We start from the raw sequence: 16,195 nt of genomic DNA, 5'->3' as shown, positions 1-16,195 counted from the left end.
TCTATGTTTAAAGATTAATCTTAGACTGCGTTATAGAAGGGTACTGGGAAGATTTTTGTGGCCTTTATTCTTTGCCTTACCTCGTCTTGACTTATATTCTCCGTTCTAAATGTACGTCCATGTTGAGGGCTGCCCCAAAGTTACACAGAAAAACGCTGTTGTATGTTGAGACGGATAAAGAATGTGATAAAATTAAATGAGCAAAGGTTTCTTTTACGTAAGCCTCCTCAAGAACGCTAGAAGGCTTTCATTGTAATGTGAGACGCGCTCTGCATATTTTAACACCGAGGTTTCGGCCGAACTTACCGTCGTCGAGCTAATTACCCGCGCCAATGCAGCAAAGCCGCATTGGTTATTCATGTGCCTGCTGGGCGCAAAGTCAGGCAACAAGTACCTGCCCCGCAGTCGTCTAATCACGAATTCGTGCGATTTATAAAGGGCTGTAAGTAAAGGGGCTGCTCGGTACGAAGGCATCACGGTGTTATTCCCTCTGACCGTCTGTGTCGCACGCTGTTTTCGAGCACACTATGCGACAAATTCCGCGCTGGTTCGCGGCGTTGGAGTCTCCGCAGTTACAGCTCGAGTCTCACTGACTGGCCCGTGTGTTTCTCCGTGCAGGGCATGCTCCCCCAGGACATGGCGACCACCCTGCTGACGCTGGCCACGCTGGGTGGCAAGATGGCACCGGAGGCGCTCAACAACACCCTCGCCGCTGGCGGCGTGCTGGCAAACGCCCCCGTCTCGTCCTCCTCGTCCAGCGGCGGCGGAAGCAGCCCCCTGGCAGCCGTGCCCACCATGAGCCACGCGGCCGGTGAGTGAACACCCGCTTACCCGCTTAATTCGAACTTCCGGTTTATTCGAAGTTACGTTCTGGACCCGTAAGCGTCACGTGTACTGAGGGGAGCACGATCGAGCTCCCCCCTTTGATTCAAACTTAGCAAAACTAGAACAAATCTTCGCCTTATACTGTCTAGTAGTACAGAGGGGCCGAGTGGACACCCTTGACGGAGTCTTAGGTAATGTACACGAAGGCTGGGCTATAGTGGCGTTCCTTTGCTTTACTTGCCGTCTATACGTTTTTCATGTCGCTGTCAGTGTTGCTGTGGTTGGCTTTGGTTGCGAGAATGTGTGGTACGACGGCGAACGCACCCGGCCCGACGAATAACTTTGACGCATTTGTATTATTTTCCGCGCGTTCACATATGAGGACAAATCTCATTTGCAGCGCATCTTTCGTTTATTCAAGTAAAGCACCCAGGCCAACATACGGCTGGGCCGACTTGTTCGAACAAGCTATAAAGCTCCGTATTCAGGCAAGTAATAAGCCAACACCTGATTTTCAACAAATTTGTCCCAAGCACTCCATTTCTTTGCATGGACAAAAACACTGCGGGATTGGTCGTACTATAGTCTCCCAATGCTTTCTCGTTAACAACTATGGTCGTACGCAGCAGTGCTAGTCAAGAACTTGCCCGGAAGGAGTTTGCAAGTTTGAGCAAGTATAAAATTACCCAGTTTATTCCTAGACACCGGTCAGGCGTGTTTTGACTGTATGGTGGCGATAAGATCCTGATTGATCGCTACTGACTGAGTCGAAGCGATGAGATTCATTCAGCCGCGGTATGCGTCGCAAACGACCACTCGGGAAGCAGAGTCGGAGCGAAGCCTGAACTGGTTATAAAGATCGGTGCTTGAATCTTTCATTTGCAGCATGCTCGCAACAGCGCATAAATTTGGGAAAGAGCTGGAGCAACGGCGTTTTCTCTTCCTTAAATAAATGCGTGATGGAAGATGCTTCTGGCCGCGTTGCGGAATCACTAATGGTGTCTTCGACTGGTCGCTTTAGATCGCTCTAGAGCGCTCTGAGAGGCGACCGCACATTCGGCTGGTCGAAACCGGCCGCTCTGACTACATTCGGCTGGTTCTTTCTGAGCGCTCGCCTCCAGCTCAGAGCGCTCCGACGCGCTCCGAGAAAAAAGTCGGAGTGGCTCCGAGATGAGTCCCACGTGACAGAGCCACTTCCGCCTTTTCGCGAAAGCAGTGCGAGGCCTCGGCGTCCCCTGCGCATAGGAAGAAGCAAGTGTAGGCTTTTGACGCAGTCGTGGCGTCCTTGCTGTGTTGTGTTTTGTGGGTGCCGCGCTGTGTGAGGCAAAATCTCCAAGAGATGCCGGGTAACTACGCTAGGAACGCGGTCTGTGTTGCTGTCGCATGACAACAGCGATTCCAGCACCAGCTCAGATGAGGACGACAGTGCTACCCACAAGGCGATGTTAGAAAATTGAGCGCCCCGTGGGACGGAAAGCCGGGGTAGCGATCGATACAGGCTAAGCGGCGACCGTGATGCAAACTGCGTGCGACCACGTGCGGCTAAAGGTAATCAAGGGACCTTTGCGGCTACTGTTGACATCAGCAGCGCTGCCGCGTAGTGGTTCCGGAAGTTATGTCCCCCTTCTGCCTCCTTCGCTTCCGCTCTAAAAACTCGCTGACCATTCGGCTTGACCAGTCTCGCTATGCGCTCAGAGCGAGAGCGGCTCCCACTCTGCCAGATCCTAACCGGATCGCGGGAGCGACCAGTCGAAGACACCATAACTTGAAGGAAACTTCTACGGTGTGCTGTAACCTGTTCTCTTATGTTTCGCGTGCTGTCAATGCAAACCATTCAATTATGAGACTAAACAAATGCGTACGCATCTTAAGGTATTTAAAAATAACGCAGCTTGATGACAAGTGTCGCGACTTTGTCGTGACAGAGTGGTGCAGCCGTTTCATGTGTGGAAAGCCAGGGATACGAGTGTATAGCTGTAATGTGTCTCGCTATAGGTGTATCGCACACGATTCAAGGTAAACCGACAGGTTCACAAAGTGCAATCTCGCCCTTGGCTGAAGCGAGCTCCCTGGCTTTCCGCGTATAGTCCGTGATGATTGAAGTCATTACAGGCCCGGGAATTCGAGATACTGGGATCATTTTTCTCGAGGGTTCAATACTGTCCCCCTGAAAAGAAGTCTGTATAGATCACCATCGGGGCTACACCGCCTAAACGATTCGAAGAAAAATGGCTTTCGCCACTTCCGCTCGGGGCTACACGATGACGATGGCGATGACGACGGCGACATCGACGCTAATTTGAGTAGTCAAAGCGGCGACCAAACGTATGGGTGTAAGCACCGCGTCGTGTTTTGTACGTGAACGTGCGCGCAGACCTGAACAGGGGAAAAAGGGGGGGGGGGGGGGGGAGAAGGGGGGGGGCGGTAAGAAGCGATCGACGAAGCCCATACGCGACCTTGAGCGTAATTAATACTGCACTTTTCGAAAACGAATCGTCCTTTCTTTATTTAGTATTTTTTTTGTGAGACGGCTGCGTCCATAAGTCATACGCCGCTGTTCGCGAGTGGCTCGATAGGGGCCGATGCAATCTGTGAACGCGCGTATGGAGCCACGAGCTGGCTGGGAACTTAATTAAAACCAAGGTGTACCACCACGTCAGCAGCGTAAGGTATTGCATTTGAGCGAAAAAATGGTCCTCGGTGTTTAATTACAACGCTATACGTACGCTCTTATGGGCTCCGTGCGCTGGTATGGTGGCGCCAGCAGCGACCACATCGCCAGCGCCGCCTCGTGGCACTCGCCGCGTTAACCGGACGCTCAGTCACGGCTGGCCTCTCGAGGAGAGAGCGCGCGCCCCCCTCGAGACTGGCTGTGGTGGCCCTGCGCCTTCCTCCATGCCCGATGCGTTCGCGTCAGCCTGGTCGCATAGCAGACGCGCACTGACCGCGATGCCATTCTAAGTTAACGCCTGCTTCTCTGCTGATTTCAACGCACTGAAAACCTTGTCGCCACCGCTGCTACTTCTAGTCTCAATTGCTTTCAGGTTTGGCTGATCACCTATTCCGAGCAGCCATGGTTGTGTGCAGTCCCGACGGCACTGCCATATCCGGCAGCGCAGTTGAGCCTGAAGTCTCTCATGGACTCAGATAATGAAATCAGATATGTAACTTGCATCCAATGTGACATCCACTATGTGAATGGTCGGCTAGAATTGCGAAGAGCGCAAACTTAATACACATATATATCAGATGACAGTGCTCTACATCCTGCACGATCGACACTACTTTACGCTGTGTATTCCTCTCAGAGAACCATAGCTCTAAGCATACAAAAACACAAAGGGTTTCTTGGTAAGTACCCCCCCCCCCCCCCCCCCCCAAGTTAGAGGACTTTTATTTCAGGAATTTCATGAAGGCACCAATTGCATGAATTATATTGATCGTATTTTTCTGTCCGTAAATACTTAACTCTAGAAAGGCCGCCGCGGTGGCTCAGTGGTTATGGTGCTCAGCTGCTGACCCAAACGACGGGTTCGATCCTGGTTGCGGCGGTCGCATTTCGATAAAGGCGAAATTCTAGAGGCCCGCGTACTGCGCGATGTCAGTGCACGCTAAAGAACCCCAAGTGCTTGAAATTATCTGGAACCTAATACTATGGCGCCCCTTATAGTCTGAGTTGCATTGAGACGATAAAACCCCATTAAAATCAAAATATTAATTCCAGAAATTAAGAGTTTAGCGATGTTGTGAAATCCAAGAAATATATATATAGAGAAATTTGAATCACTCCCTTTTTATTATTATTCGTCCTCAGAATTTTATTCGATCTCATAAATGCAACAAATACAAAATTTTAAACCACTGTAGGAAATAAAATGATGCAAATAAATATACAAACGTTTAGGTGAAACAACGTGAAAGACGACATAAGTACTCCCAGAAGTACGACGTCGCTCGCACAGTATAGACACGCACGAACCCCCCCCCCCCCCCAAAAAAAAAAAAAAAAAAAACTAGAAACAAAATTGACACGCTGAACCACAGAGGAGCATAACAAACGAAGGCTTAAACTTCAGATGCTAGCTCCAAGAACTTCACCGTAGGCCATTTCCTGTGACTGACTGAGCGCATTCCTTCCCCCTACATAAAGCAACTCCTACCAATGATAGCACGTTAATAACACCCCAGTCAGTGTAAACCCTTTCTCAGTTAATTTAATTCCACAGTGCATTCATTTCCAGCAGACCCTCTGAGCATGAGCGAGCATGCACGATGTCCAAGACAAGCGCTAAAATATACCCTGTACCTTGACTGCAGTGTTTTTATAGATGTTATGACATTGGGTAAACACAGCACTAGGTAGAGCACCCATAATTATTCAAGTTTGTTTTCGCCTTCGGACGAAACACTTCACCGCTCGCCTCGCTCACTGCAAACTGAACCAGAGAGCTACGTTGGCTGCGTCCGCCTTTCGCCACCGCTGTTAACCAGGTGGCGCCACTCGCGCGCGTCAAACTGCAGCGCACGGAGCCCATAGAGCAGTGTCGCGACAGGTTCCCTCGCCTTCGCGAAAAAAAAAAGAGAGAAGGAAAGGTCGCTGTCAACGGCCTCTCTGTTTACATTAATAGCGCACGTCCTAAAGTCGTTTCTTCTACATCTTAACCTGTGCTCACTTTGTCTTATCGCCGGCTTCTTATTGCCCCGTCTCTTGTTAGCGGCATGCCCAGACACAGCGGTATGTGAGCAACGTGTTATCCAAAGCTTACATATGTCGATAGTAAGCCGCGTTCACGTTGCCGTATCCTGCCCTCGCGAAAAACCAGATCCCATACAAGGGGAGCGGGAACGGCGACCAACGCAAACCCGTATTTAGAATTGCAGTCCTAATCTATTTTCTCCTCTCGTTCCGTCCATTGGCACAGGCAGCAATCGTCGCGACCACGCATGCTTATGTTTTTTTATATTTTTTTCCCCCCGGAGCGCCCTCTCTCGTTCCTTTCCCGCAAAGGGTGCACGAACATTGGCGGTACACAGTCAGGAGCATTCATTTCGAGTTTCGACCCATGTCAGTCGGCGCGTTTATCTTTTTTACTGACAAACTGCCGAACTGGTCGTGGACGGAAATTGAGGCGCGCGCTCGTTGGAGCTGGTTGAATATGCAAAGTCAGATATGCCAGACGACCCTTGTGTGTGCGCGTGTGTGAGGGAACGCTTTGAAAACGAATCGTTTTCTGCTTTCGCTGGCCGGGGAATACTGGACGCTTTCTGTTTTTTTTTTTTTCTTCGCCAACGTCGGCGACTAACCCCGAGAAAGCTGGCTATCCCCCACAAAGCAGATAAGAGTCGTTGCGGGGAAGCAAAGAAAAGAGTGGCTCTGTTTGCCTTGCATGTCTGAGTGGTGACGTCGTCGCTTCGAGAGCGTGTTCTTTGGTAGCGAGCAGAAAGGCAGAGAGGGAAGGGGGGGAGGTGGGAGGGGGGTAGAGAGTGTAAGGGTTAGCAACGAATGGCGGAGGAAGGTAGACCTAATCCATTACACGCCTGCCTGGAAAAGGTTCTCGCTCCGTTTCACTGGACGGCGAACGATTTATGCGCAAAATGTTGCTCGGAATTCCCAAACGTGTATAACCGAGCACGCGTGGCAAAACAAACACTGGAATCGCATCACGTCCTGTTCGATTCCCAACCGAAAACAAACGCGCAAAAAAAAAAAATGAGAGAACACAGACGCTGAAGATCGAATTGACATCGATATCATTCAGTCGTCCGCGGGCCTACTACATTTGTCGGCTGATTGGAAAGAAAGAGTCGCTTTTGAGATTCGATACTCAATATTGCGTCGGGAGATGAAAGAGGGCCATTCGATCGAAGAAGCTTTCGAGGCTAATCTCATTGCGAAAGCGGTTAAGCGGTGTTGAGCGACAAAGATAGAAACCCACAAATGGGCGGCTTGTTGGAATAAGTGCTCGTACAGGTTGTCGCTACGCTCAGCAAAGCATGTCTAGCCGCGCTCGATAAGTCACGAATAACTAGACGGACTGGTTTTAACGTAGATCTGAAAAGGCTACCGCCTTGTGAACACTAGTGAAAAGGCAGAAAAGCGCCTGTATGCACGCAGAAAAAAGAAAGGACACATATATATATATATATAGCGAAGATAAGGACGAGACTGTTAACATAATACTCCGACGAAGACAAGTTCTCTTGTCGAAACGTTGGCTAGCCGACTGAGGCTTCCTATCAACCCTTGTTCGCCTTGTTGTGAGGAAGTGATAGTCAGGTTTGCTGCTGTCCGTTGTTTATTAACGCGATGGCGTTAAGGAGCTCGTGTCGTGGAAAATCCGGCGTCTTCGGTGTCTTTGAACGTAAGCGGGAAATCCACGAAAAATCCCCCAGAGAAGCAACCTAGTAGGCAGGTGTCCCACCTGGGTCACGTAACGTTGTGGCACCATCACAGCCTGCTCTCTGGATTGTGAGCAAATCGCGCACATAGCAGGGGGCAGATAAATTAATGATTGGTCGCTCAAGCCCCACAGATGGCAGCACATGCCATTGCAGGGGCAGTGGCGCATCGCTTAAACGCTGCACCACTGCGCCAGGAGTGGTACGAAGACACCCAGGGATCTACGAATGTTAAGTATAGAAAACGAACAATTGTTCATATTCGGGCATTAATCCATTAAGCCATCGCGTCATACCCTTAAGGCGGCGCTTAAGTGACGCCTCCAATTTTTATGCTCAGCTTGTATTAAGGGTAGTCGTTTTTATTTATTTATTTATTTATTTATTCATTTATTTATTTGAAATGCCTTACAAGCCCGTAGGGCATTGTGTAAGGGGGGCGGCAAAACATCAAGATCAAATTTAAAAGGGGACAAGCAATAACAGGGGAACGAGGCACTATACATGATCAGTAAAAATTTGAAGCACCTCAATATAATACAGAACAGTTGACATAGGAACACAGAAATAGGAACGCATGATAAGCAAAGGTAAAGTTGACATAGGAACACCGAAATAAATAAAAAAAAGGGACACAGGGTACATCACACACAAAAAATAAAATTAAAAAGCACATGGCGCATTTACTTGGTGTTGGCGGGACCAAATTCCCAATTTGAATAAACTGGAAGTTTGGATTAGCAAGAGTGGTTTGTACTTTAATATAACACTGTGCGCGAACCAAAAACTTTATCTTTCACCTGATCATCTAGTTCACGTTTGAGTACGTTGCGCGTGTTTGTGCGGCCCGAATTCATTCCATGCAAGTCATGTAACAGCATATTCGCGGTCACTCTATTCGTGTTGGAAGCAGCGTCGTGACGAGCCGCGTTCGCGATGTCGGATGATGCACGACGCGGCTATTGTCTCGCCTCTGGACGGACGCAAAAATCTACATCGAATCGCGGCCTTCGGCCGAACAGCATCGGCTTTCGGCGCGTGGTGAAAGCGCGCGCTGCAGGAAGAGGACGTTGCGGTCGAGCGCGCGGGGACATTCGATCGCGCACCGAAGGAGCGCTGTTCGACTGAAAGTGAACACCGCTAATGCGGCGGCGCCGGCTAAGGAGCTGAAAGAAGCAAACAAAAGGGGGGAGGCGTTGTTGACGAACTGCGAGCAACAGGATGCTGTAGGTGTACACGTTCGCGTCTTTGTGCGAATCGGATTTTGAGCCTGGCTGCTTCTCCCCTATACGTCGCAGTATATTCACCAACGCGGCTGTGGAAGTCTGGCGACGGACGGTCTGGCGCCGTTGAAAGTATGCGCACGAAACAATTGGCGCGCATACCGGTGTAGAGAGAAGGTTTGCAGCACCTGGCTACTCAGGTTTCCGTACAACGCCGCGCATTCTCTCATTGTTGGTTAGTTTGGCCATAGGCCTGTATAGCTATCTGGCTGGCATTCCGGATGTGAGAAAGATGAGGCGGGATACGCCCTAGAACGCCCACACAAACACGAGCATTCTTAAAAAAAAAACAAGATTGCAACGCGAGACAGATAAACGCAAACGCACACAAGACGGCCACTGTCCACTAACAAAACATCCTATTATCCTGTTAGTAAGTGTGCCTGTGTTCGTCTTGTGTTTTCGCGCTTTTTTTCCGATATAATAGCGTCAGTCAACTTAATAATAATAATAATAATAATAATAATAATAATAATAATAATAATAATAATAATAATAATAATAATAATAATTGGTTTTGGGGGAAAGGAAATGGCGCAGTATCTGTCTCATATATCGTTGGACACCTGAACCGCGCCGTAAGGGAAGGGATAAAGGAGGGAGTGAAAGAAGAAAGGAAGAAGGAGGTGCCGTAGTGGAGGGCTCCGGAATAATTTCGACCACCTGGGGATCTTTAACGTGCACTGACATCGCACAGCACACGGGCGCCTTAGCGTTCTGCCTCCATAAAAACGCAGCCGCCGCGGTCGGGTTCGAACCGGGATCGGCCATACCATGCTGAATACGCCGGTTCAGTCAACTCACCCAAACCTGCATTTTGAATAAACTCTGTCCCTCCTTTACCCCTTCCCTTACAGCGCGGTTCAGATGTCCGCCGATATGTGAGACTGACACTGCGCCATTTCCTTTCCTCAAAATCTAATTTTCAATTTTCAAACTCTCGAGGGCATGTGAGCATGCAAAGTGCGAGCACTTGCTGTCGCTAGGAACGCTAGCAACAGTGCATACGTTTTTAATTTTCGCGAACGTTTGGAATTAAGGCCCGGAAAGTATTAGGAGAAACCTTGGCCTACAGCCATTTAAGTATGGATGCTGCATTACCTGACATCCGTGTTTTATTTGTCGCTGCTGTTCTATTATTTTTTTTCCTCCACGCAATTATACCACTGCATTGCATTCAAAGTGCGAATTTTCGCGCGTCCTAATCTGCATCGAAAACCAGCCGAGGCTTAATATGCGCAAGGACAGAAAGGCTTGAATGCGCTAGCCGCGCACGGACCACGCGTTCCACCTCCGATTCCACGCGATTAGAGTTAATATATGGGCATGATCCTATAGCGAAACTAAAAAAAAAAAGAGAACGTTATTCATGACCGAGCCTAAATCCGCGGCCGTTTTCAGGCGCACATCGCCGGCGATCTGGCCATATTTTTCCGTCGATGCATTTTCTTTTCCTATACCGGCGTGAGAAAAAGTCGCGAGTATTTGCGTGGCCGCGTTATCTTTACATATAGCTCAGTCGAAGGCTCTTGTATACGCTGGCATGAGTGCACACATAGGCGTATTCGCAACTTTTTTTTTTTTTTACCTCGTTTGTTTTGGTGTTTGCTTTTTTTTTTAGAGATAGCTGGTTGGTTTACGAGTCGACTGCAGGAGTTATGTACTTTTGTAGCCGCGGCTCTCCGACCTACGCTTCGCGACGTCGTCTTTGGAAAGCAACGATCGCGAGTATATAGGTAGGTGTCGCCAAGCCACGGAGGCGCCGGCGTTCTTAAGCGCGCGGCCAAGGACTCTGTTTGGTCAGGCCGCGATGAATGGACCGCCGATGCGGAGATAACGGCGCTAAGGTGTGCGCCCAGTCGGCTGAGAGCGGGAAAATCAAAAGGCGAAAATGGGTCGTTCCACATGCCGAGCGGTCTTTTCAGATGCGACGCGCCCGTTTGCCGCGTGTGTGTGTGTGTGTGGCCCTTTACACACGGCCGAATTTTTCTCTCCCGCGTGCTGCCACGTGCATGCAGGCTGCTCTGGTAGCAACGCCCTCTATAGCTCTGCGAGTGTTATGAAGTGGTCCGGTGTTAACGGGCGTTTGAGATAGTGTCGGCAGTAGGAGGCGCATGCAGGGAAACTGCGCTCGAAGCTCGGCGTTCGGGTGATATTTTTAGAATAAAAATTACCCTGGGAAATGTTGATTATGGGTTGTGCGCTAACGCCGTCTTAATTTTTTTTCCTCTTTCCGCCTGCAGAAAGCAGTAGAGTGCTAAAAAAAGTAGCCGCAAAGCACGAAGTACCTGCTTGAAATGCTTCATACTGACTGAAACCACAGCATAAAACTTGCACTAATTTTATGAGGTAACCGTCGTTGCTTTCTGAGAAAATAGGAGTTTCCTCTATCTGTGAAGAAAGCCGACCACTATACTGGCTTTGTTGCTGGCTTGAGGGAACTGGCTTGGTTTATGGGGGTTTAACGTCCCAAAGCGACTCAGGCTATGAGACACGCCGTAGTGGAGGGCTCCGGAAATTTCGACCACCTGGGGTTCTTTAACGTGCACTGACATCGCACAGTACACGGGCCTCTAGAATTTCGCCTCCATAGAAATTCGACCGCCGCGGCCGGGATCGAACCCGCGTCTTTCGGCTCAGCAGCCGAGCGCCATAACTACTGAGCCACCGCGGCGGCGGCTTGAGGGAACTGCTTTCGTAGTAGTTAGCTTGTGACGTTGGATTTTATGCACCATAAAATGCAACGTCACTAATTACCTAGCTTTCATTTTGCAGACACTCGTAAGCGTCGCATTTGTTTAATTTTCCCGTCATATCATTACCCTAAAGCCCATTTGCGTCGCAGAACTGCGCCGATTTATCGATACCGCGTTTGAGTTTCATTACAAAAGCGAGAAACTATTCTGGCGTCGCTGAGACATTCGCGCAGAACGACCCAAATAAATGCACAGCACGAACCGTTTTCACGAAGTTGCACTGCGTTCTTTTCGTCTCTTTGGCGCGAGAGAAACTTGTTTATGGCGCTCCGATGGGACAGTTCGATTAGTTAGGGTTGGGGTCAGCCTACACCGAGAGGCGTTTTCTTCTAACGATATTGAGAAACGTCCGCGCGAGGTTCCCGTTGGTCGGCCTGGTTAAGCTACAGGTGTGCATAAAATATTGCGCCTGTTAGAGCGCGTGGCAGCAGAAACAAACCAGACACGGGGAGGGTGGAAAGGGGGGGGGGGGGGGGCATTCAGAAGCAAGAGAACGCGTACATGCGAGAACAGGCCGTTTCTCGGGACGTATAAGACGCGAGCTTCGAGAAAGGAACAGATATAAAGGCCCACTTTCAGATGCCAGAAAAAGCAAGGTTGCTCCTAAAGCTGAAACACTGCCGTGTTGTTTGCCAGCGGTTGCTCGACTGCGCCGACACCGATTCGGGCGGCATCTGTGTGATTGCTCTTTTGCGGCGACTGTTTCGCGCGCTGCGGTGCCTCTGTCACGCGGTAAACAATAATGGAGAACAGATCTCGTCGAGAGATCAGGTGAATTCTATAGTTATAGAAGCCGAGCTGTCGCGCCCAGTCGTCACCTACATTGGCGATGAAAACAGCTTTGAAAACGGACACCGCAGCAGTGGCCTAGTGGCTTGAGCATCCTCCTTACATGCGGTAGGTGCGGGGTTCGATCCCCAGAGCCGCCGGGTACCCACCGGTGATACAATGGGTACAAGCTTTCCCCTGGTCTGGTGCTCGGCTTCATTCAGGTGAAATGCTTGGGAAATTGGTCTCTGACCCCACCTTGAACAAAAGAAAAATACGCGCCATGGCGCTCTTTGGCCGCAGGTGTCTTCGCGCCATAAAATTTTACTATCATCATCAGCTTTGAAAACGGATCAGCTAAGTGGTGTTCACTTAGACAAGACTCAGTTCTCGAAAAAAAAAAAAAAACGAAAGCTGTCTGGGCGGTATACAACTGGACCTGACACTAACTGTAGGGCCTGTAGCATCGACAACGTGTGAAAGGAGTTTGTTTATTTTTGACGAAGACCGCAATTGACAAAAGCTCACCCAGTGTCCCTGCACTGAAACGTCGCAGCTATAGTGAATTTTCTTCAAAACGTTCACGTGCATGTTTCGTCCAAATGACTTGTTTCTTCCCCGCCATACTCTAGTGTTTGTGTGTGTGTGTGGTTGGGGGGGGGGGGGGGGGGGTAGCGGGCTGGTAGATTGCAAGTCCTAAACTCGTTGAAGGGCGGAAATGATGTATGCGAGCTGATCTGCGCTGCCCCCAGAAAGTTACCCATCGACATTTTGCTGTGTTTAATCTCGACGATTTGCTTTCTCCAGCACGCATCGAATCCAAGGGTGGGAACTTGGGAAGCGGTTGTTTTCTTTCTCTCGACTCCTGGTCCTTGCCGCGCGTTGCAGTAGACAACAACAGCAACAACAAAAAAAGTAAGAGCGCTCACCTATCAGTTATCGCGGAGCTTTCCGTGGACCCTTAAACTAGAACTGGGTCTTATCGCGCGAAGGTCAGAGGCTATGTAGTCGTGAACGCTGTCTGGAGTGGGCAATCCATCTAGTCGCTAAGTCTCCGTCGCCAAATCGCCGCCGTCGCCAGGTTATACAGACGCGCGCTGCCGTTTCGGAATCTTTCTTTTCCCTACCTAACCTTCCATCTTCCTGCAGTGGACTGGGACGACTTTAAAAAAAAAAAGGAAAGACGCGAATAAAATTATGCGAGAATTCGCTCTTTCCGTGCTTTCGTTCGCGATGCTTGCTTTCCTGAAGGTCATGTTCCGTCTTATCCGAGCACATTCTTTGGCAGCGGCGAAGTTTGAGTCGGCGATTGGAAATGGAACGGACAAAATTCAGCGCTCGCCCTCGGCCACCGAGCACGGAGGCTACGATATTACCTTACTGCTTACCCTCGCATGCAATGTACGTATATATATATATATATATATATATATATATATATATATATATATATATATATATATATATATATATATATATATATATATATATATATATATATATATATATATATATATAGAGGCAGTCTGGTTGATGCGCGGCCTCACTGCGGCATTACATATGCCATGGGAAAAAAAGAGCAACGAGAGCTCGCTATCGGTTCCCTTCACGCCCCAGCGGTTCGCTAAAAGCCGGACGCATGCGCCTAATTGTCAGGGGCCGGTTTTTCCCGAAACGCGAGTAACGTTTCCAATTGCGGCGTTCCCCTTTCCCCCGCTGGGAGAGTCTGCGTCCCCCCGACGACGACTCGGAGGCTTCTCACCGCGCAGCCATGCAGGCCGGTTAAAAGGAATGAAGGGGAGAAAAAGAAAGAAGAGAAGAAAAAAAAGAACGCCCGCGATCGAGGCCTTGTGTAAGGCCGATTCATTTTGAGCCGGACAGCGCGAGGGCGAGAGATGCGGGCGACAGGGATCGATAGCCATCGGAAACAACCAGCGGCACCCAGATAATGCGCCGCGAGGACTGCGAGGCCCTCCGCTTCGCGTGGCGGTTTCTTCTTTATTTCGATTTTTTACGGCCGACGCTATTGGCCGAACTGGGACGAGAGATGGCGACGTTGTTTCTTTGAGTTGGACCACTAGGAAGGTAGGTGTCAGTCATCGGACACGACGTTGCAATGTGGACTGCGTTGCAGGTCTACCTTCGGCGTTCACACGGATTGTAAAGCGAATAATAATAATAATAATAATAATAATAATAATAATAATAATAATAATAATAATAATAATAATAATAATAATAAGTGAAACAGCACAACGAACTTTTTTAATTAGTGTCGAACCGGTGGCGCCTGTGCCTGGGGATTTGACTCCTTTCGTATCATGTGAAGTGTTATGGAGAATCTGAATCATTTGTCTGAAGCCATTTGTATGAGCTTTATAGCTAAAACAGAAACATAATAAAAAAAAAACTGGTACTGTGACAGCCACTATTTTTGTTTGCTTTCTCTCGTGGTTTCCCCGCTTTGTATCCGGCCGCGCACATCCTGGGCAATCGACGATATTTTCTGTGCGGGATGCATTCCTGAAGGCTAACTCTTCATGGTTCTTGTAATCATCCTCCTTTGGGGTCGAAATAACGCTTAATATCTTTTTTTTTTTACGCGAGTGACGAAATTTATTTTATGTGTTACACCGGCACTAACCGGGAAGCAGCCTGAGGGATGCTTCATTTTCAAGGCATGCCAAACTTTTTACTCTAGTCCTTCATCTAGGCGTGCCAGAGCTGCTTTCCCGTGTGCAGCAGTGGGCGAGGGCTGACCTTGTGTTCCAACCGCGTTTTCCGGCTAAAGTCGCAGCGCATGCATATTTTTACGCTCGACTTGCTTGTCGGAGAATATTCGCGAAGGTCGATGCAAAAAAAAAAAACAAACTTTTTTGCCTTTATCGGCAGAGGGGCGCTGTGCAAACGTGAGCCGAGCAAAGATTGAAAAAAAAAAAAATGAGAGCGGGAATGTCGGGTTCAAAATTAGTCGCGGTCGTGACGGGCAAAGTTAACAAGCACATAGAAAAGCTAGGCGAAGGCGAACGAGAAAATAGATTAAAAAAAAAAACAAGATGGGAAGCGGCAAACGTTCGGCATGTGACCAACCGGTGGCTGGGTTCGATCACTTTAATTTTCGTATGATAATGCGGCGACCTGCCCACTCTGCCAGCGTGCGTGTAAACGAGAACAAAACGAACATCGCAGATAGGATTGCGAGACGCTTCCTTTAATGTATTTTTTTTTTGCCCGGCGGTGGTGGTGGCTCGGTTCGCCCTACACGCAACAATAGCCGCGGGTGGGTAGGACGCACCTCAGGAGAGACACGCGCGGACGTTTCGGCCTCGGAGAGCGAGAGGGAGAGAGCCAAGAAGACAGCCGTGATGGATGACCTGATCGCAGCCGCGAGGAACCCACAGGCGCTAACCGAAACGTCGCTGCAGTCGGGGCGCGTGGTCGCCTCCGTGGCCAGAAAGCGTGCCGCACGCATGCGTTCATACAAAGGAGGCCTCCGAGATTGCGCGAAGCCAGCAGCAGCGCCTTCGCGCCCATGCCTGTTGCTGCGGCAGCGTTCCCGTTGCGGCAATTAGCAAGCCGCTACACGCGCGCACCGGGTGTAATGAGGCGCGATTGCGCCCTCTGTCGGTTGTCCGTGCGTGCGTACTAGCTATATAATGCAACTGCCACCGGTCCTGACAGAGGGCGCTACAGTGTATCGTTCCACTGAACGGTTATGTGCGGCCGCACCTTTCTGCGACAGTTTGCGTCGCTTTCGCCCTGTAATGTCGGCTTTCCTGCAGATTCTGCACGCGGTAGGCAAGCTTCCAGTCCGCCGTCTTTTTTTGGCTTAGACGCAAACCGTTTTTGTTGCTCGATTACGTGGTCAGCCTAACTAAACGAGTCGTGCGGCGTCTTGTGACTGTGTACTTGTCCTTCACGCGCAACTGGCTTCCTGATATTCTGTGCGACCGTGAATCGATAGACTCGATAGACTGAACTGGTTCAATGGAAGCCTGACACGATTTACTTTGCTAGCTGCAATGTAAGCTAACTAGATACGACTACTTTCTTGTCCGGCGTGGTACGTATAGTGACTACAGCCTCGTCGATACCTCGTTTCTCAAAGGTGCCAAATAATGCGAGGACCGAGCAAGATACAGCAAACTCTCAGATTTTGCTCTG

At 49.5% G+C, this 16,195-nt stretch overlaps 1 protein-coding gene across 6 annotated transcripts in view; it reads left to right on the top strand.

Annotated features, from left to right (window-relative positions):
* LOC144120761 (uncharacterized) overlaps nucleotides 1–16,195 on the top strand; it is a 560,558-nt gene that overhangs the window by 527,864 nt on the left and 16,499 nt on the right. For all 6 annotated transcript variants that reach the window (XM_077653446.1, XM_077653448.1, XM_077653447.1 and 3 more), the window contains one exon: nucleotides 619–811. In XM_077653446.1, coding sequence (XP_077509572.1) covers nucleotides 619–811 — 193 coding nt within the window. The remainder of the gene's footprint in view (nucleotides 1–618; nucleotides 812–16,195) is intronic.

The sequence above is a fragment of the Amblyomma americanum genome, chromosome 2, assembly GCF_052857255.1.
Source record: "Amblyomma americanum isolate KBUSLIRL-KWMA chromosome 2, ASM5285725v1, whole genome shotgun sequence".
Taxonomy (NCBI): Eukaryota; Metazoa; Arthropoda; class Arachnida; order Ixodida; family Ixodidae; genus Amblyomma; species Amblyomma americanum.
This window is presented reverse-complemented; position numbering and strand designations above follow the sequence as displayed.